Source organism: Geotrypetes seraphini, chromosome 5, assembly GCF_902459505.1.
Source record: "Geotrypetes seraphini chromosome 5, aGeoSer1.1, whole genome shotgun sequence".
Classification (NCBI taxonomy): Eukaryota; Metazoa; Chordata; class Amphibia; order Gymnophiona; family Dermophiidae; genus Geotrypetes; species Geotrypetes seraphini.
In genome coordinates, this window is record NC_047088.1 from 39,355,303 (window position 1) to 39,376,774 (window position 21,472).

Consider the following 21,472-nt stretch of genomic DNA (forward strand, 5'->3'; position numbering starts at 1 on the left):
TGCTGCGGGAGTGTAGTGACTGTTCTAAACGAGCGAGGTCTTGCAATACGAGTACATACAGTATTTTGTATTAAAGCTTTTGGGTTATTTCTTATAGGGAAATTTGCTTTGATATACGAGTGTTTTGGATTACAAGCATGTTTTTGGAAGGAATGATGCTCGCAAATCAAGGTTTTACTGTACATAGTTACATTACGTTCCAGGCGTAGCATTAGACAGTTGAGAAATGGGCTTTTACAATTACCATTTCAGTTACTTCAGGGTTGGCTCCCTGTCTTGGCATAGAAATGCTTTTAAAAATTATGTGTATAATTGCCATTAATAGAATACTGTGAAAAAGAACAGACTGACTCAGTAACTTAACATAACCCAGGAGGAGGACCCGCTATACAAAAACTTAGCTCAGAGAAATAAAACTCTGAAGAGGGAGAGGTAACCCCCTCTTAGGGAAAGAGTTTATCTTCCAATCATTGCTGCATAAATGTTAAAAGCGAGTCCAACTCAAAGGTATAAAGTGTTGTAAATGTGTGTATATCTCTTAATAGCTTACTGCATACATTCAAAACAATAAACTTTTTGCATTCAGGTTGGCACTGGAAACTCTACATGCACTTAGCTAGTTGTCAAAAAATACTTATCAGGGTCCCGACGCGGCCCCGTTTCGGTGTCTACTTCAGGAGACCCCCGTCTGACTGATTTAGTTCTGCTAAGGAGTAACAACCATGAGAGATTCAAAAAAGGATCATTCAAAAAGATGAAAGAATTCCGTGCAACCACTGACTCCTAGTTACTCTGACTCCTAGTTACTCTGACTCCTAGTTACTCTGACTCCTAGTTACTCTGACTCCTAGTTACTCTGACTCCTAGTTACTTTGTCCCTGCTGAAGTGGATTAATAGAATACTAGCATAAGTCTGCAGATATGCATCTGATTTTAGGCATGAGTACTTACAATAACATGCCAATATTTAGATGTATCAGTGGCTGGTGTAAATATTTGTCTGCACAACCTCTGGCGGTCTATAATTTGAACATTCTAGGCATATCCCTGACCCGCCCATGCCCCTTCCCATAACCACACTCCCTTCCAGTTGTATAGAATTTGCGTGCTAAGATTATAGATTACCAGCTAAGTACAGTTAGGTATATAACTACAAATTAGTGCAAATCTGTGTCAGTTAACTCAATTATCACCAGTAATGGCTGTTAGTGCTAATTGCAGGTATTCTGTCAAATGCATGTGTAAGTTTTCATGCCAAGCATAAAATTATGCTTGCCACTTTATAGAATGAGGGTTTTGGATACAAGTATATGCACTGTGGTAGAGAATGACACGTTGACAAAATTCATCACCGTTCCCGTCCCTGCGAATAACCGCGGGAAATAATCCCATGTCATTTTCTAGTGTCTATTTCAGCCTCAGTCCTTCTACACCAGCATTCTTCAAAGCAAAGCTTGTGGGTCAGTGGTTGTGGCCATTCATACTCTGATTCTTATGTGAGCCAAGGATAATGAAGCCATTGTGACATCACTGATGTGATTGGCTCTTAGGCACTGGTGGAATGAGGCATTATGACATCACAATATCTGCTCTGGATACCAGAGACTGTCATTCTGTAGTGTCTGTTTCAACCTCAGTCCTTCTACACCAGCATTCTTCAACGCAAAGCTTGAGGGTCAGTGGTTGTGGCCATTCATACTCTGATTCTTCCCTCTCTCCTTAAAGAATGACATGAAGATGGTTTCCTGCGGTTATCCGCGGGGACGGGAACGGTGATGAATTTTGTCACCGTGTCATTCTGACCGTGGTACAGGATTGGCAGTAATCAAAAAGCCCTTTTTGTTAGGTTTTGCCCTCTTAGAGAATAATTTTATGACAAGATGCCTAGGCAGGAAAGGTACATGGGGCCAGATTCTCTAAATGGCGCCATCCAGGTGTCAATCATGCTTAGGCACCATTTAAAGAATCGTTGCCTTACGGTGCCTGTCGCAAGCTTAGATGCCGGTAATGTAGACCAGGTTTTTACTGGCCTGCATTGCAGTCACCTAAGTTCTTTTCAGAATCGTGCCTAATGGTGCTTATCTCTGTCTCCATCCCCAAACATGCCCATTTTGGCGTTGGGCACTGCTAGGTGCCATGCATTAGTTGCCTCGAAAATGCAAGGGGTGGAAAGGCCACAAATAATTAGGAGTCCTTAGAATAGGGTTACCATATTTTTCTCCAGGAAACGCTGGACCCATGACCCTGCCCCGTTTCTGCCTCCAGCCCCACACTGTTCTGCTTCCAGTCATGCCCAGTTCATCCTCCAGTCCCGTCCCATTTCAACCTCAGCCCCACCCCCACAAATCCGCCTCTCTTCTTCCTGACAAGCTCCTGCTGGGTCTGGAGGGCCTGGAGCATGCGCAGATGTGTATGATATCATCTGCGCATGCTCAGAGGCCCTGCCGACATGGTTGGCGCTCGGTGGGGCTTTCCAAAACCTGGATAAATGTCGGGTTTTGGAAAGTCCGTCCGGGAGCCCTCTAAAAAGAGGACAGGGCCTAGTTTTCCCGGACATCTGGTAACCCTACCTTAGTGCATCCATTCATCTGCATTTTGCTGCTCCATTTGTTATATAGTTGTTGTTGGGTTTTTTTTTTTAAATAAAGTGACTTCATTTTGAACTCCTGCTCTCATCCTGGTTATTTGTGGCCTTTCCACTAGAGAGTTGCGTGGGGACAGAAATCTCACCCGTCCCCGCCAAAGTCTCACCCGTCCCCACCCGTCCCCGTGAGGAATCCCACCCGTCCCCGTGAGGAATCCCTCCGTCCCCACCCGTCCCCGCGAGGAATCCCCTCCGTCCCCGCCCGTCCCCGTGAGGAATCCCCTCCGTCCCCGCCCGTCCCTATAAACTTCAGAAATAGTTATTTCATTTAATTATGCTACTGAATTAAAGGCTCTGGTAGAAACCCATTTACAAATAAGCAAAAAGACTTTATTAATTTGGAAATATTAATTGGGAAGAATACATACTTTGTAAACGGGTTTCTACCAGAGCCTCTTTTGTTTATAAATTTTTATCAACACAACTAATATACTACTTTATCCTGAAGCAAAAAAAAAAAAAGAAATAGAATTCTTTTCCTACCTTTGTTGCCTGGTTTCTGCTTTCCTCATGTTCTCATTCAGTTCCTTCCATCCACTGTCTCTCTTCCTTCTGCGTCTTCCATTTGCTCTGTTACTGTGCCTCTCCCTTTCTCCCCCCTTCCAAATTGGTCTGGCACCCATCTTCTTCCCTCCGCTCCCCCCATAATCTGGCATCTCTGCCTTCTTCCCTGCCAGCGTCTTCTCCCCACTCTCTCTTCCCCATTTCCTTTCAGCGTCCTTCTCCCCCCCATCTTCCCCATGTCCTGTCAGCGTCCTTCTCCTCCTCTGTCTTCCCCATGTCCTGTCAGCGTCCTTCTCCCCCTTCTGTCTTCCACAAATGCTTTCAGTGTCTTCCCCCTCCACCCCTCTTCCCCATGGCCTTTCAGTGTCCTTCTCCACCCCTTTGTCTTCCCCAGTGCTTTCAGCGTCCTTCTCCCCCCTCCTCTCCCGCCCCCGGGTACAGCACAGCTGGCCAGGTCCCCTTACTTTTGTGGCGCTTTCCCGACCGACCGACCGACAATAGCCCCGGTCTGACAAACCTCCCTGCCCTTAACCGCAAATCTAAATTTCCTTCTTACAGCTGCTGTAAGAAGGTAATTTAGATTTGCGGTTAAGGGCAGGGAGGTTTGTCTGACCAGAGCTGTTGTCGGTCGGTCGGGAAAGCGCCACAAAAGTAAGGGGACCTGGCCGGCTGTGCTGCACCCGGGGCGGGGCAGACCGCCCCCCTCCCTTGATAGTCACTGGAGCCGCGAGGCTACTCCTCCTTACCTACCCTGCCTGCAGCACAGAGCCGAACGGAAGTCTTCCCGACGTCAGCGCTGACGTCGGAGGGAGGGAAGGCTTTGTTTAAGCCCTCCCTCCTCTCCGACGTCAGTGCTGACGTCGGGAAGACTTCCGTTCGGCTCTGTGCTGCAAGCAGAGCAGGTAGGGAGAAAAGCCGCGCGACTTAGTACATCCAGCCCCGCGGAGGCGTCCCCACGGGATCCCCGTGACCCTAGGGGGCATCCCCATGGGATTCCCACGACCCTAGGGGGCGTCCCCACGGGATCCCCGTGACCCAAAGGGGGAACCCGCGGGATTCCCGTCGTCCCCGTTCCCGTGCAGCTCTCTACTTTCCATCCCTTGAATTTTTGATTTGACTTTTGTTGTTTACCACCCCTTTATTTTTCTGATACTTTAAGCGCCTGTCATTTATAGAATCAGATTGGTGCCTATCAGCCACTTATTTTTCCAATTATGAGCTTGTTTAAGCTGATTTAGACACAGATTTAGGCATCGCTAGGCCTAACATAGGCGTCCTTTATAGAACCTGGCCCACAGGGGTTATAATGTTATGACGCTGCCAGGAGCTCTTCCTTCTCTTCCTTACGAATAGCAGTGCAAGCACATGAAATATTTTGGGCCACCACTTCCTGTTGATGATCACATGCATTGCCAGAGCAGGATCAAGAAATGCTAGTCCCACCGCCATGTGCTTTGAACATGCTCTGTGTGATGGCCTTATGGAAAAGAAAAAAACAATGGATAATAGTACAGTAAGTTAGTCAGTCAGTGGAGCATGGTATGGAGGTAAAGAAAAGTGGGGCAGGCGTTTATTGAGATTGAGATTGAGATTTTGATTTAAACGCAATATCAAGTATTTTCAATGCGTATAGCTGATTTTTTTCAGGGCCCGGTACCTTTTAGCCAGATCTAGTGCTGTGGTAACGGCAGCCTTATCCTGCACTCATTTTATGGTTTATGGCTTATTAGTGCTTGATCTACCTCATTTCTCAACATATGGATCAATGTAATTTATATTTCTCTCTTTCAGATACGCTATTTTACCGGGATCCGGAAGGTTCGCCCCCCACATTTCGCCCCCAGCAATTCGCCCCTCACATTTCGCCCCCGCACATTTCGCCCCCCGGATGTTTCGCCCCCACACATTTCGCCCCCGCACATTTCGCCCCCGCACATTTCGCCCCCACACATTTCGCCCCCGCACATTTCGCCCCCGCACATTTCGCCCCTGAGCGTTGGATTATGTGTACTGCACATTTCGCCCCTGAGCCTGTCTCGGCTCCTTCCACCTCTCTCTCCTCCTCCCCCCCCCTCCACCATGGGGCTTTTTTTTAATGCATTTGTTCTTTCATGACAAATACCCACCTAAGTATTTTTTCAGGATGACTTTTATTCCACCCCGCACAATGCTGTTCGTGGCTCTCACTCCTGCCCTCCGTCTATGCGGCAACGTTCCCAATCTTCCCCTTTGAGCCCAGCGTGTCCTCCCCTCTGCGCCAGTCCGATGCCGCAAAGCCGGCCTCGGCAGCAACTCAGCAATGCTGTTCGTGGCTCTCACTCCTGCCCTCCGTCTGCCAAGGTCCACCTGGGTGGAAACAGGAAGTTGCGCGTCACTGGAGACAGACTACGGCAGGCTAAAAGCAGGAGAAGGAGCCACGCACAGCACTCCCGAATCGCTGAGGCCGGCAGATTCCCCAGCCTGGCAATGACATTGGACCGGTGCTGGAGGGAAAGGCATGACGGGCTGTGAAGAGAGCGAGATGAAGGGAGAGAGGTTGGACCTGGAGTAGTGTGGATCGAGCAGGTCAAGGTAGCTCCGGGACCAGGCGGCTTGACGGCAGCGGCTGTGGCAGCAGTAGGAGCTGGCGGCGGTGGCAGCTAGGGTTGGGCCGGGGGCCCCGGGGCCAGCATCACATCCATCCCGGACTCGCTGGGAGGCCCCTTTGCCAGCGTGCTGTCCTCGCTGCAGAGACCCGGCATCCCCAAGACGGCACTCGTCAAGAGCAGCATGTTTTGAGGGCCGGCAGCAGGGCTTCGGTGTTGGACTTTGGTTTTTAAACAAAGTATAAATATTAGTTGAATGCAGGGGCGAAATGTGCGGGGGCGAAATGTGCGGGGGCGAAATGTGTGGGGGCAAAACATCCGGGGGGCGAAATGTGTGGGGGCGAAATGTGTGGGGGCGAAATGTGTCTGGGGGCGAAATGTGGGGGGCGAAATGTGAGGGGCGAATTGCTGGGGGCGAAATGTGGGGGGCGAAACTTCCGTGAACCTATTTTACCCATACTATTAGGGGCTGATTCTGTATAGGACGTTGGTCTCGGTGGCCGCCTAAGAAGCGGTTGAGAATCATGTACCAGCGTCCTAAATAGAATCGTGTCTGCCCTGAAGGACAGATACCTAATTCCCCCCCCCCTCAATTCTCTAACTGGTGCCCAGGGCTGGTTATAAACCTTTGTAAATGCAGCCAGTATTTTCTGTTTTCCATAAGAGTGGTTAACGTAGCTGGTTTTAAGAAAGGTTTGGACAATTTCCTGCAGGAAAAGTCTATAGTCTATTATTGATACAGACGTGGGGGAAGCCACTGCTTGCCCTGGATTGTTGGCATGGAGTGTTGCTACTAGTTGGGTTTTTGCCCAGCACTGGTGACCTGGATTGTCCACCGTAAAGACGGGCTTCTGGGCTGATCCAGTAGAGCTATTCTTATGGTCTTCTTATATGCCCATGTCCTATTTTACTATCTTGTGTGTTCTCCACCGCTGCATGGTTTTTGCCTTATTGTGTATTGCAGATATTAGCCTTTTTTGTTTTATTCTTACACAGCGAAGAGACCAGTATTGTATTTTGATCTCCGCATAACACGTTTGCTTATTCTTTTTTCTAGATTGCTATCTCAGTTACATGAGATGGAAATAGCATTTGATGGATTCTGGGAAAAACATCAACTGAAAATGGAACAATACCTTGAACTTATAAAGTTTGAACAGAATTTTCAAGAGGTAGGATAGCTGCAATTTCTATCAGTTATTCACCACATATAAAGAGAATAGAAGGTTGCTGCTCTTAAATACTCTTAAATAGAATAGAAGAATACTGCTCTTAAACTTAGTTTCACTTAGAATTCTGATATAGAAATTGAAATGTTCAGTCAGAGCCGATAAGGGCCTTAGGCCCCTCCCACTATACCCCAAGATGCATTGGGAGGAGGAAGGTCTGTCATTCTAAGCATGTGACCCTATAGACAGGAGGAAGTGGGCTTCCCTCCTGCTGATTTATCATCCAAAGGTACGGGGGTGTTGGGGGATGTCAGGGGGGGTCCGGGAATGTGGGGGAATGCTGGGGGGGGGGTCCAGGGATATCAGGGGGTCCAGTAATGTTGGGGGATGTCGGGGATCCAGGGATGTCAGGGGAGGATGTTGGGGAGGAGGGGTGTAGGGCTTGGTGGCTCTTTTTATTTGGTTAGTTTGGAGGTGTACTGGAGGGGATCGGTGCCTGGGAGGGAGGGAGGGAGGGAGGGAGAGATAAATCCCCTTGCCAGTTTAGTTGATCCTGGCAGGGGAATCCTCATCAGCTGAGCTGGCAGGAATGTACGTCTGCAAAACTTGCTTTTGTACGTTTTTCATGTAAATGTTTTTATTTTTAAAAATGCCAAAAAAGATAAATATACTAAGGACCAAAATGTGTACATAGGTAATTTTCAAAAATAAAAGATAGATATCTAGCTATTTTGAAAATGAACATTTTCTCTATTGGATTTCTGGATGTTTTTTCTAAAACGGCCAAATTAGACAGACGTCCTATCGAAAATGCCCCTTGTGATGTGGTATATCAAATATTTAGAAATAAAACAAGCAACAAAAAAAAAAAGAAATAAAATGGTGTGTAAAGGAGAGTGAACAGTGAGTACAAGGAGATAGAAAATGCAGAGCGAAGGGAGGGAAGGATTGAAGGGTGGGTGCAGGAGGAAATAAAACCCTCATTTACAAAGCCATGCTGGCAGCTGCTGCGTGGCAAAAGCCCCAAAGCCCTTTAAATCCCTATGAGTTTCAGGGCAGTTACTGCAGCAGCAGCCACTAGCGTGGCTTTGTAAAACAACAGGGGGGGGGGGTGTAAGTAAAAAAAAAGAAAAGAAGGAAAAAGTAGAGTGGTAGCAGGTAAGAGTACAAGATAGAGGGATAATTGAAGAGAAGAGTTTGAAGAAGAAAATGCAAGGATGCACGAGAGAGTGTATGTGGAAGGAAGAATACTCATACACCGTCTGCCAAAAACACACATTCTCTCTCAGCATTCTCTGTGTCTCGCCATTCTCGCTCTCTCTCTCTCTCAAGCCATTCTCTCTCTCTTTGTTTGCATTCTCTCTTTCGCTCGCCATTCTCTCTCTCTCACCATTCTCTCTCTCTCTGGATTCTCCCTCTCTCTCTCTCGCCATTCTTATTTTCTCTCTCACCATTCTCTCTCTCTCTCACCATTCTCTCTCTCTCTCTCACTGTATTCTGTCTCTCGCCATTCTGTCTCTCTCGCCATTCTCTTTATCTCACCATTTTCTTTCTTGCCATTTTCTCTCTTGCCATTCTCTCTCTCGCTATTCTCTCTCTCTCGCCATTCTTTCTCTCGTGCCATTCTCTCTTTCTCTCTCACCATTCTTTCTCTCGTGCCATTCTCTCTCTCTCTCTCTGGCCATTCTCTTGGCATTCTCTCTCTCTCTCTTGCTCTCTCTCGGCATTCTCTCTCTGTCTTGGCATGCTTTCTCTCTCTGTATTCTCTCTCTCTCGCCATTTTCTCTCTCTCTCTTTCTCGGCATTTTCTCTCGGCATTCTCTCTCTGTCTCGGCATTCTCTCTCTCTGTATTCTCTCTCTCTTGCCATTCTCTCTCTTGACATTTTCCTCCCCCCCCCTCAATACACACATACTGCTACAGATGTGTGGAGAGTGATAAGAAAAAAAAAATCATAAATGCTGAACAAATATTTCTGTTCAGTGTTCATTGAAGAAAATCCCAAAGAAAGTCAGCGGATGATAAACAAAAGTAGATATGAGAATGGCGTAGATATCACGCCATTCATGGAAATAGGCCTTTATGAACAGTTTGTAAAGGTGAAAGTAGACAAAGCTTTGGTGCTAGATGAGATACATTCCAAGATACTGAACATGGTATATTTCTACTCGAGAACGTTGTACCTGGTTTGCAGCAGGAGCAAAGTCCATGGCCTATATACCACACACATATTTCAAAATGAAACTCCTATGTGTTAACGGCTGGTTCTGCTCTCTCCCCATCTTGGACCCTGCCTCTCTTCAGCATGGGTATTTTTACCTGCAGAGAGGGAGGGCAATAATCATCCCCCAGCTTAGGCAACGGATCTTTTCCAGATAAACCCCGCCACTAATGGAAAAAGTGGATGCGCCGAAAGTTAAGCCCCACCACCTTTTGCCAGCGCACGCAACCTTAACCAGTGAAGTTCTCAGCACAACGGCCCCACAACGCGGCACGATGTGTATAAAGTAAAGTGGGGGGGGGGGTTCCTCCCTCACGCCCCCCCATTGGAGCACCCAAAAAAGATTATAAAAAAGAGGATATGAAACTTAACATTATCAAAAAAGATTATAAAAAAGAGAATATGAAACTTAACATTATAAAAAAATAGGATAAACTGTCGACCATTTTTTTAAGGGCTCCGACGGGGGGGGAGGCATGGGGGGGACCCCCCTACTTTACTTTCTACAGATCACGCCTCTTTTTTATAATTTTTTTTGGGTGGCGGGGGTTAACTTTTTGGCGGGGCTTATCTGGAAAAGATCCATGGCAACTAATTGGGGCATATTTTCAAAGCAGGAGTTTTCTGAAAATAAGGACCAGACAACCATTACATCCTTTTTATTTGCATAGCAAGCAGATTTAAGTATGGGGCTGTTACCTAAGCCTTAAAATACTTTCACTACAAATGCTTCTGAAATTACAATCTATCATGTTAATGTCTGTATATTTTATTATTTAGATGAACAACACTTTTGAGCATTTAATGATGCAGCAAGCAGCATTGCCAGATACCGGAGATAGCGTTTCTCAAGTAAAGCAAACACTAGTGGCCTTGGATGCTTTACATGAAAAGTCTGAGGTGAGTTGCATGAAGTCTGTTCCTCTCAACTAGAGAATGACACAGGGACAAATTTTTCCCCATCCCCGTGGGAACTCACTTTTCCGCCTCATCCCAGCAAGTCCTTTTCCTTTCCCTGCTCCATTCTTGCAAGCTCCGTTGTCATCTGCACAAGCCTCAAACACTTTAAAAACATAAGCGTTCGAGGCTTGTGTGGTTAAGGCAAAGCTTACAGTAACAGGACAGGGACAGCAACAGAACTCATGGGGACGGGGCGGGGAAAAATTTGGCCCTGTGTAATTCTCTACTCTCAACCTCACAATCAGCATGATGGCTTAATAAGAAAACAAAACAAAAAAAAATCTAGTCACAAACCTATTACTTGTTGGTAGTTCAGTAGGATAAGGGCTTTTTTTCTTTCTTTTTTTACAATATTTGTAGAGAAAAATTTTTATACTGTAAGACTGACTTTTTTTGTGAAAAAATACCAGCTAGTGAGACATTAATATTTTCTTCATGCCTACATGTCCAGGGCCATCTTTGCTCTATTTAGGGTTACCACATGGCTCCAGAAAAAGGAGGACGGATTGAGACATCCGAGTTTTACTTCCACTGAAAGCAATGGACGTAAGCAAGATAGATAGGGACATCTGGATTTTGCTTCCATTGAAAGCAATGGAAGTAAAACCCGGACGTATCAATCCGTCCTCCTTATTCTGGAGCCATATGGTAACCCTAGCTCTATTACCTCCCCTAGAGATGGAGAAGCGGTAGAACTGGAAGAAAACAATTGAGGTTGCAGGATTGGAGACTTAGGAGTAACTCAAGGAAATATTTTTTTCACGAAAAGTGTGGTGAATGCCAGGAATTCCCTGCCAGTGAAGGAGTTGAGGGGAAAAAAAAAAAACAGTGATAGAAATTCAAAACACATGGAATAAATGCAGATTATCAGTATTTAGAAAGAGAACGAAATCAAAACAAAAATTAAATGACCTTCACTCTTTTAAACAGGGCATAAAGGGGTGTAACCCACACAGACTGGCAGGCGTGACTCTGGCCACCTTGCAAGGCAAACTGGATGGACAGCACATGTCATTTACTATGTTACTATGGTGCTTATTTTAGAAATTCTGTTGGCTTTTGAGATGCCCATAGAACATGGAGTCCAAATGCCAGTTTTATAATGTTACTGTTGTCTAAACCTGCAGAATATCCATATGGCAAGGGGTGTGCTCTGGGCATGTTTTGGGCGGCACTAGGGAGAGGCTAATACTTGGCATTCATGTCCACAAACATGGATGTTTATAGTTAGACCTGCTCCCTGGAATATCTAGGTCATGGATAGGTTCCTGGATTCCAAAAACAAGAAAAAAACTGCAGAACGGAATGTACAAGGTGCAGGAATCTTTATTAAAATTGTAATCTATAAAAATGGCTCTCAAATACATGGAGGACGGACCCAACATGGTCCGTGTTACGGAGAAAAACTCCTTCCTCAGGGGTCCGGGATATTCGATGTATCATATATAGAGAGTCATACGAAGAACAACGTTATACCATAAAACCATCAGAATTTTTAAATCGGAGGCAAGAAATTCTCCTTCTGAGCAAACGCACAGGGTGAGTATTGCTACCAAAAGTGAAAGAAAAGGTTCTTGGATGAACAGTACTTCATTGAGGTGAATTTGAAGGTCTCTCCCATAATTCCTACCGAAAAATGAAGCTAGTAAAAAAAAAAAAAAGGGGTAATGTCTCAGCTCTGGGAGCAAAGGTCATTGATGATTCTAAAATGGCCCATGTGCAAATTCATTTTGTGGTCATTTTAGAACATAGTTGTCCAAGTTCCACAATTTGGACATTGTAAAATAGCTCTTTATTTGAAGAACTCAGCTGCCATCGGCAATGCATAGAGTACAAGCTGAACTTGGGCAACATTTCCAAATGGTGTTACATCAGGGGCGGGAAACTGCACGGGGACACCAGGAAATTCTTTTTCACTGAAAGGGTGGTTGATCGCTGGAATAGTCTTCCACTTCAGGTGATTGAGGCCAGCAGCGTGCCTGATTTTAAGGCCAAATGGGATCTATTCACAGAGAAAGGTAGGGGAGGGTCATTGGGGTAGGCAGACTAGATGGGCCATGGCCCTTATCTGCCGTCTATTTCTAAGTTTCTATGTTTCTATATTACTATGTTACTCTGTAATATCTCTTTCTCTGAAACATTAACCCCACCCCACTTTTACTAAACCACGATAGTGGTTTTTAGCACAGGGAGCCACGCTGAATGCTCCGCGCTGCTCCCAACGCTCATAGAGTTCCTATGAGCGTCGGGAGCAGCGCGAGGCATTCAGTGCAGCTCCCTGCGCTAATAACTGCTATCTTGGTTTAGAAAAAAGGGGGTATAAAACAGAGAAAAATGAAGGCAGATAAAGACCATATGGCCTGTCCAGTCTGCCCATCCAAGACAGCTTCTCTCCTTTCCGTTCCCTTAGAGATCCTATGTACGTGGCCCAAGCTTTCTTGAATTCAGACACAGTTTTCATCTCTACCACCTCCACCCAGGAAGTTGGTCCACAAATTCACCACCCTTTTCAATGAAGAAGTATTTCCTCAGGTTGCTTCTGAGTCTATCGTTTTTCACCTTCATCCTATGCCCCCTCATTCCAGAGCTTCCTTTTCATTTGAAAGAAACTCGCCTCCTGGGCATTTATGCCACAAAGGTATTTAAATATCTCTATCATATCTTCTCACCCACCTTTCTTCCAAAGTATACCTGTTTGAGATCTTTAAGTCTATCCCCATATGCTTTATGATGAAGGTGACTGTTTTTATCTTTTTGAAGGTGCGGTCTCCAGAATAGTACACAATATTCTAAATGTGGTCTCGCCAGAGTAGGGTCACCAGCCGTTCGGATTTCCCCGAACATGTCCGGGGGTCCGGATGGCTTTTCAAAACTCGGCACTTTGGCTTGATGGACCTTTATGTCCCAATAAGGCAATTCTTATATGAGCTAAGTACAGGACAATCAAGGCATTGTGACATCACTGATGAGGTTGGCTCTTAGGTATTGGTGGAATGAGGCTTTATGAAGAAACAAAAAACAATGTGGAGAAATGATGTTCCTGAAATGGACTTTATTAATATTAAAATAATATTAAAACTTGGCAAACCACATAAAAACCTTTAGGACGCAGTCTGCTGAAAAGCTTTGAGGCTTTATGACATCACAATACGAGCTCTGGAATGTTGCTACTATTTGGGTTTCTGCCAGGTACTTGGGACCTGGGTTGGCCACATTTGGAAACAGGATACTGGGCTTGTCCTTTCAATAACTGTGAGAAGCAGAAAAATGAAGAATATTTACAGTTACTATTGATAAGCTGTGCAGTACTTTCACTAAGAACATAAGCATCGCCTCTGCTGGGTGAGACCAGGGGTCCATCATGCCCAGCAGTCCGCTCCCGCGGTGGCCCTTCAGGTCCATGACCTGTAAATGATCCTTTACCTAAACCTTTTATTCCCTAATCATTTAATATTATGTATAGTAACCCTCTATCTATACCCTTCAATCCCCTTCTCCTTCAGGAAATCATCCAATCCCTTTTTGAAACCCAATATCGTACTCTGTCCTACCACCTCCTCTGGAAGCGCATTCCAGGTGTCCACCACCCTCTGAGTGAAGAAGAACTTCCTAGCATTGGTTCTGAATCTGTCTCCTTTCAATTTTTCTGAATGCCCTCTTGTTTTTGTTTTCCCCGCTAGTCTGAAGAATCTGTCCCTCTCCACCTTCTCTATGCCTTTCATGATCTTATAAGTCTCTATCATGTCCCCTCTAAAGTCTCCACTTTTCCAGGGAAAAGAGCCTTTTATCATCCTTGTTGCTCTTTTCTGGACCCTCTCAAGCATCGCCATATCCTTCTTAAGGTACGGCGACCAGTATTGGATGCAGTACTCCAGATGCGGGCGCACCATCGCCCGATACAGTGGCAGGATAACTTCCTTCGTTCTGGTCATGATACCTTTTTTGATAATGCCCAACATTCTGTTCGCCTTCTTTGAGGCTGCCGCGCATTGTGCCGCCGGCTTCATTGTTTTATCCACCAAAACCCCCAAGTCCTTTTCTAGGCTCCTGATCCCTAATCTTCCGGACTACTGTTTCAAAAGCTGAAAAATTTTGAATTCCAAAAAAGATTGTGTGCCTTTGCTATGTAACATAAGTGTATTACTGAAATCCAATAACATTTGAAAAATAGTGACAGTACTTAGATTAACTTTTGTAAAGGGTGAAGCTGGTGCAGGGAGTGCTAATGAAATTAAAGAGGGAATAAAAGCCACACTAAGATGGGTAAAAGCCATTAGCCTGCAGTCTCTGACTCTTCTCCTGCCCTGTTACACATTAGCATAGCATGTTATCTGTCATGATAACAACCAGCATGGTGTGAAGCTAGGAGTGGAAATATCCCCCAAAAAGGTGGGCACAATTTGATTAAAAAAAATAAACTTTTATTTATCCATAAATAGCTCAAAAACTCAGTGACTCGACATGTACATGTTTCGGCCAAACTGGCCTGCCTCAGGAGTCTATAAACATAAACATACATAAAATATTAAATCTTTAATAATACACAAACATAAAACAATATTAAAACCATGATGTACTATTCATCAAATCATCACCCATAAACTTCAAGAGAAGGCAAATAAATGACACATAAAATGGTAACATCCTATATTCAATATTCCTACCATAAAACATAATAAATGAACCCGATCAACTGCAGTTTTTTCTTGAAGGTAAAGTAACCACAAGAATTCCAGACACCTCCATGGAATCAGCCCAGCAGGCCATTAATTAAATAACTCCAACTGCACTCTGTTATTTGTATTAATTTAGTTTATTTCTTGAAACCAACTACCCTTGGAAGTGATTGATTCCTTCTCCTCTCAGATTGTGGACTTTACTCATAGTTACTATGTGACATTATTTTATAATTAATATTTGTTTTTCTTATTGGATTGATATATTTCTTTCAAGTATTGATTGATATGTTAATTTGTAAAAGCATAAATTAAAAAAAAAAACAACACATAATAAATGAAAGATGGAAAGATGATACAACATAGAGATCCTTGAAACAAATATAAATCGAAAATGACATCTAAAAGACCTATATTGGACAAAGAGGGTGTAATAACATATGTAAGGTATGGAATATATAAAAGGGGCATCGGAAAAAAATTGCATTACACAATGCTCAACTAAGGAATAAAAATGATCAACAGTGAATTACAAAGTGCAAAAATACATAATCTAAAACCTCTCATTAAAATATAAAAATTAGTGGATAGGGCCAATCATGGCACAGCATGGAACAGGTCAGATAAGGATATGTGGAGGGGCATTTTCAAAACACGCTTCTTAAGTCTGATTTGGACATCCAAAGTTGGCAAGAAGAAAATACCTATTTTCAAAAGGCAAACCACCATACATCTAGAAATAATTTCTTTTAAAAAATCCTCTATCTGGACGTCAAGGCCATTGGGACGCCCAGTCTGCCAGGACGACTATCTTTATACCACATTTTCGATAAAATTTTATCCAAGTCCCAAATGCCCAGAACAAGACCATTTGGATGTAGGAGGGGCCAGTCCTGTAATAGACTTGCCACCCAGACATGGCAAGAGAGCACTGGGGCACCTTAGAGGGCACTGCTGTGAACTTCACATAAAGGGTGCCAGATAAACATCTCACCAGAACGGCCGTAGGGGATAGGATGAGCCCCCAAAACCCACTATACCCACCTGTCTACAACCCGAATAGCCCTTATGGCTGCAGGAGCACCTATATGTCAGTAAATTAGGGGTTTGGGTGGGGGTTGGGGGAGCTCATATTTTCTACCATGAATGTAGTGGTTAGAGTGGCTTATTGGACTTGCTACTCCTCTCTATGGTCAACTAGCCCATACCTAATTTCGTTTTAGTTTAATACATTGTAAACCACTTAGGTCAGTAAAATGCAGGAGCGGTATATCAAATCTTAAATAAACATAAACACTAGCCCACCCTCCAGGCTGCTTAAGACACCTGTGTGCAGCTCTACTAGGCTTTCCCTATACCAGGTGCTGATGTTCTGGAGATGGGCACGTATTTTTGTATTCTGATCTTTGTGGGTGTGAGGGGGGTCCATGAGCACTAGGGGAGTGTGGATGTGATTAGGACATCCAAGTACCGATCTAGATAGGTTTTTGGATATCTGGATGTTTTGATTATGCCCCTCTAAGTGTATGGATAATGTCTTGTTATCTGCCAAGTTAACACCCCAAAATAGAAGCAGCTAAATGCATTATTCTGTACCCCCAGATGCAGAATAGATGCAGATAAATACATTATATTATCTGCAATGCAGGGGATTGAAGGGTATAATTAGAGGATTACTATACAGGATATTATGCGATTAGGGAATAAAAAGTTTTAGGTAAAAGATCACTACAGGTCATGAACCTGGGGGGGGCCGCCGCGGGAGCGGACTGCTGGGCATGATGGACCAATGGTCTGACTCAATGCTTATGTTCTTATGTTCACACAGTAATGACATTTGATTTGTGTTATTTGAATGGGAAACAGCTGTGAGCACCCCCCAAACAGTTAACACAGAGGTTTAGCAGTTACCACATATTAATCAACCGCCCTTTAGTAAACCCCTGTATATTCTATATATGGTGCCCAAAACTGGGTATTGATATTTGGGCGCCAATCTAAGATGTGCACCTATCTAGCCCCCCCACCCCCCTTTTACAAAAGCGCAGAAGAGATTTTTAGCACCGGATGGTGCGCTGAATGCTCTGCGCTGCTCTGATGCTCTTGGGAACTCTATGAGTGTCGGGAGCAGCACAGAGCATTCAGCGCACCAGCCTGCGCTAAAAAAAAGTTACTAAACTAAACTAAACCTTAGGTTTATATACCGCACCATCTCCATAGACGCAGAGCTCGGCACGGTTTACAGGATTTAGGATGAGAAGGAACTCCAGTGGAGGGTTTAAGGATTAAGTGTAAGAAGGTGTGGATGGGTGGGAGAGGCCAAAGAGGGGGGAAGTGTTACAGTTTTGAGAATAGCCAGGTTTTTAGGTGTTTGCGGAAAAGCTGGAGGGAGCTTGAGGTTCGGAGCGGGGGGAGGTAAGGTTATTCCAGAGCTCAGTGATTCTAAAGGGGAGGGATGACCCTAGTTTGCCTGCACGCGAAATACCTTTTGTGGAAGGGAAAGATAGTTTAAGAGTTTGGGAGGATCTGGAGGAGGTAGGAATTGCAGAGTTCCAGGATAGAGGAATAACGGCAGGAAGGATGCCATGTAGGATCTTGAAAGCTAGGCATGCACATTTGAAGTGGATCCTGGGGATTATTGGGAGCCAATGGAGCTTAAACAAAAAAAGGGGAAACCACTGTCTAATTGTGAAATGTAGGATCAAAGCACCATAGCTTAAGAGATACCAGTTCAGATTGAGGCATACAACTAGGAACAGAAAAGGAGCCAATTGATGGATTCAAAAGGGAAACCCCCCACCCTCAAAACCCCCCAAATCAACAATTTTTAAAAGTCCAAACCTAGTGGCCAGTTTGTTAGTTAGTAATGTACTGTAGCAGCTGTAGTATCCAAGCCTTTGAACGTTTTTGCTCTGGATGAAAACCGTACCAGAGATAAAACTAATTTTTCTTCTTTCTGAAACCCCCTTGGCAGTAGATTTCGGACAAAACTGAAAAGGAAACAGTCTCTACGCTTAGTTTGATGTTAAACCAGTGTTTATCTGTTTTGCACTGAAATTGAATGGGAGCAGTTGCAACTGCCACCCACTGGGGACACAGGGGAACTGCATTCAGCCCACCTTGGTTATGCAACAGAGGGGAAGGTTATGCAACCATGCAAACGAGGCTATAAAGGACAAAAACACTGACATTTTTGAGGGATATTGTGACTTGTTTAAAAGTGGTTCTTGGGTGGAAATAAAGCTTTTGGGTTCAGATGAGTGGAAGAATATAAACCAAAAAGAGCTGAATCGATAATAGGGGAGGTGGAAATCCATTCACCCCAAGTCTGAAGAGAGAAGTACCACTGGGGCAAGGCGGGCCAGCCTGGCTCAAGAATGGAGCTAGAAAGAGCTGGAGTCTATGAGCCGCACTGCCTATAGTCAAAGCTGTGCATCTTGCTCAGTGGGCAGAGGTGGACCTCTCGGACCACTCCTGAAGAGTTGGCTAATAGTCCAGGATGCAAGTTGGCACTAGCAGAGCAGCGGAGAAGGGCCCTCCGGTAGACTCTTGGAAACCACTGAAAGTTGCTCATGACTAGACCTGTGTATATAGTGTAAATAAAATGTCTATAAATTTATTTGCCAACCTTGTCCAAAGATCCTTTTTGACTTTCCTGGGGGAAGGAGAAGAGGGCCCACTAACACTTCTTTCCCCCAGGTGGCGGTACCGAGTGCCAACCAAGTGAAGGACCAACGGAGACCGTTACTGTGGTTTTGTTAAGGGGGGGGGGTAAATCTAAGCTAAAGTGTATTGCTGTTATGAGGATGTGTGGTTATAAGATTAATTCTCATTCATTCAGTGTTTCTATTATATGTTAATTTTGTTATACCATTCAATGAACCTTTGATAGGAAATAGAATAATAAAGTAAAGAATTATTCATTTTTTAGGCTCTAATAGGAAACGCTCAAGTTGTAATCTTACACGGTCACCAGCTAGCAGCAAACCATCACTATGCACTGAACTTAATTTGCCAGCGCTGTAATGAACTGAGGCACATTTCGGATATCTTGGGGGATGAAATCAGGAAGAAGCATGAAAAACTCAGCAAGACGCTTGAATTGCACCTTCGACTTCAGCAGGTAATGGAGTGAAACAAAGACCCAGGCATCCTAAATAATCTCTACAGGAAATATCAAGTGTGGACATGTTGACTTAATAGGCAACTTATCGCGCCGATTGCATGTGTTTCTAATGCATTCAAAAGATTTCATTTATGAAAGCATGAGGAAAGTTTTGCTTTTCTCTGGGAAATTAATGCTATCTTTGCTCCCATGAAAGTTTGAAAACTTTCCTCCTCCTTTTGCATTTCCATAAACAATATATTGGTTTTTAATTTTGTCCTCTAGTTTTATTTATTTACTTTTCTATACTGTTCTTCTAGGGGAGCTCAGAACAGTTTAAACGAATTTAGTCAGGCACTCAAGTATTTTCCCCTGTCTGTCTAATGTACCTGGGGCAATGGGGGGATTAAGTGACTTGCCCAGGGTCATAAGGAGCAGTGTGGGTTTGAACCCACAACCTCAGGATGTGGAGGCTGTAGCTTTAACCACTGTGCCACATGCCACACTGTGATCAGAACTGTTGCACAATCACTATACTGCTTTGTTCATTGTGTGTGGGGTTTATTTTTATGCTGTCCTAGGTCCATGATTCATGTGACGAAGGCGCCTACCTCTTAGCAAATAAGCAAGTGGATATGTATCAGTGCAAAGAAGGAGCACAGAAGGCTCTTCAAGAGATTGAAAAGTTCCTTGAAAACTCCTCACTCTATTCAAATCACAATCCCCACGCTCTTCATTATGAATTTGAATCCATTCTAACAAACGAACTGAAGGTGAGAGATATTTTTTATGCAAAATAAGGGATAATTTAATAGGGATGTACAGTACTCCCCCAAAATTTGCGTGGGTTCCGTTCTAGAAACCCCCATGAATTTTGAAAAACCGCAACTATGTTTTTTCACCTGTCAAAAGGCAGGAGACGGCAGCTGGGGTGGCGTCGGGTGCCAAAATCATTCGTGATATGCTCTGACCACCTCTTCCTGTTACTATAGTCAGGCCACACCAATCAGGAGTTGCTTTGACACGGCAGAGAGCTCCTGATTGGTGTAACCATGACTTTAATACAAGGAAGTGGCGGTTGGAAAATACTGCAAATTTGCGGGGGTGTACTGTGGTATTTTTATTAAGTTGCAACAAACACTGACCTTAAAACACCCTTGCGGGGCCAGTTTTGCTACAGTCGTTAAACGGACAATTTCCTATTTATTGAATTAATGCCTATTTTTTTTTAAAAAAGTACCATGTGAGGTCCTATTGCCAGCCATTTTGAAAACAGTAAGGGCTCCTTTTACTAAGGTGTGCTAGCGTTTTTAGCGCTCGCTAACCACGCGCTAAATGAAAAATACTAACGCAAGTTCTATGGAAGTTTTAGAGTTTAGCACGTGTGGTATTGTAGCACGCGCTAAAACCGCTAGCGCACCTTAGTAAAAGGTGTTCATGCAGTGATCCTGCACTAAAATGGATTTGTACAGGAACTGATTAGTACAGGAACACCCAAGCTCTCCCTCAGCCATGCCCCTCAAACAAAAATTTTTAAATATTCTTCGCTCACAGTTGCCACGTGCGCATTTGGCTGTGCTACAGGTCACCTGAGTGCGTCGTCCCATGTTATGCCATTTTTAAGCTGTGTTAGTGCCTAATGCAGCTTAGTAAAAGTGCACTCAAACTCAGTAAAAAAAAGCCATCAAAACAATGTTTTTAAGTGAGTTTCAAGGTACCTACCGGTGCCTAAAAAATCAACACCAGAATCGCACCTCCGTAGGCGTTTTAAACTGCCTAACACCACTGTGGGCGTGGCTAATGCTGGAAGTGGCGTTAGGCGGCCTAAAGTGCCCACGGAGGCACAATTCACATCATAGGTAGGTGCCGGAAATATAGGCCAGGAAAACCCTGGCCTACGTTTCCGTTGTCTCCCTTTGCCCGAGGCGCGATTCTGTACCTGGCACCGTGATTGACGTGCGATTGGCAGCCACTTTTTTAAAGTCGGCTGCCAATAACAGAATCCGGGCCCAAATGTCTAAATTGCGCCCTGGATGTATTCTAAAATGTCTGATTATTGCAGAACATCTGAAAGATAAGCCTGCCCAAACCACGCCTCATAACACGTTCCCTTGAGATTTAGACGCACTGCTGGCAAGCACTGTTGAAATCTGTCTAGAAAATAGGTTTCAAAATTAGCTAATTGGACGGGTTTAAAAAAAAAAAATTTACATTCTGTATATCCTACAGTTCTATGCGGATTACAAATTATTCAGGTACTCAAGCATTTTTCCCTCACTGTCCTGGTGGGCTTCCACTCTATCTAATGTACCTAGGGAAATGGGGATTAAGTGACTTGCCCAGGGTAACAAAGAACAGTGTGAGATTTGAACCCACAACCTCAGGGAGCTGAGGCTTTAGCTCTAACCACTACACCACCCAATCCCTTATGGCCCTTTATGCCACATTTTGGACATTTCTCTATTTTGAAAATGAGCTCCATAGTGTGCCACAAGTTAGGCATCAGTTAGGCACAGAGGTAGGTGCCCAAATGTAGATTAAACAGCTGTTAAGTGCCTAACTGCATTTAAGCAATATTCTGTAAGTTAGCACTTAAGTGCTTTAACATG

At 44.3% G+C, this 21,472-nt stretch overlaps 1 protein-coding gene across 3 annotated transcripts in view; it reads left to right on the forward strand.

Moving 5' to 3' along the window:
- Positions 1–21,472, forward strand: part of MCF2 (MCF.2 cell line derived transforming sequence) — a 197,609-nt gene that overhangs the window by 87,239 nt on the left and 88,898 nt on the right. For all 3 annotated transcript variants that reach the window (XM_033946324.1, XM_033946325.1, XM_033946326.1), the window contains 4 exons: positions 6,791–6,905; positions 9,903–10,022; positions 18,690–18,881; positions 19,445–19,636. In XM_033946324.1, the coding sequence (XP_033802215.1) occupies positions 6,791–6,905; positions 9,903–10,022; positions 18,690–18,881; positions 19,445–19,636 (619 nt within the window). The remainder of the gene's footprint in view (positions 1–6,790; positions 6,906–9,902; positions 10,023–18,689; positions 18,882–19,444; positions 19,637–21,472) is intronic.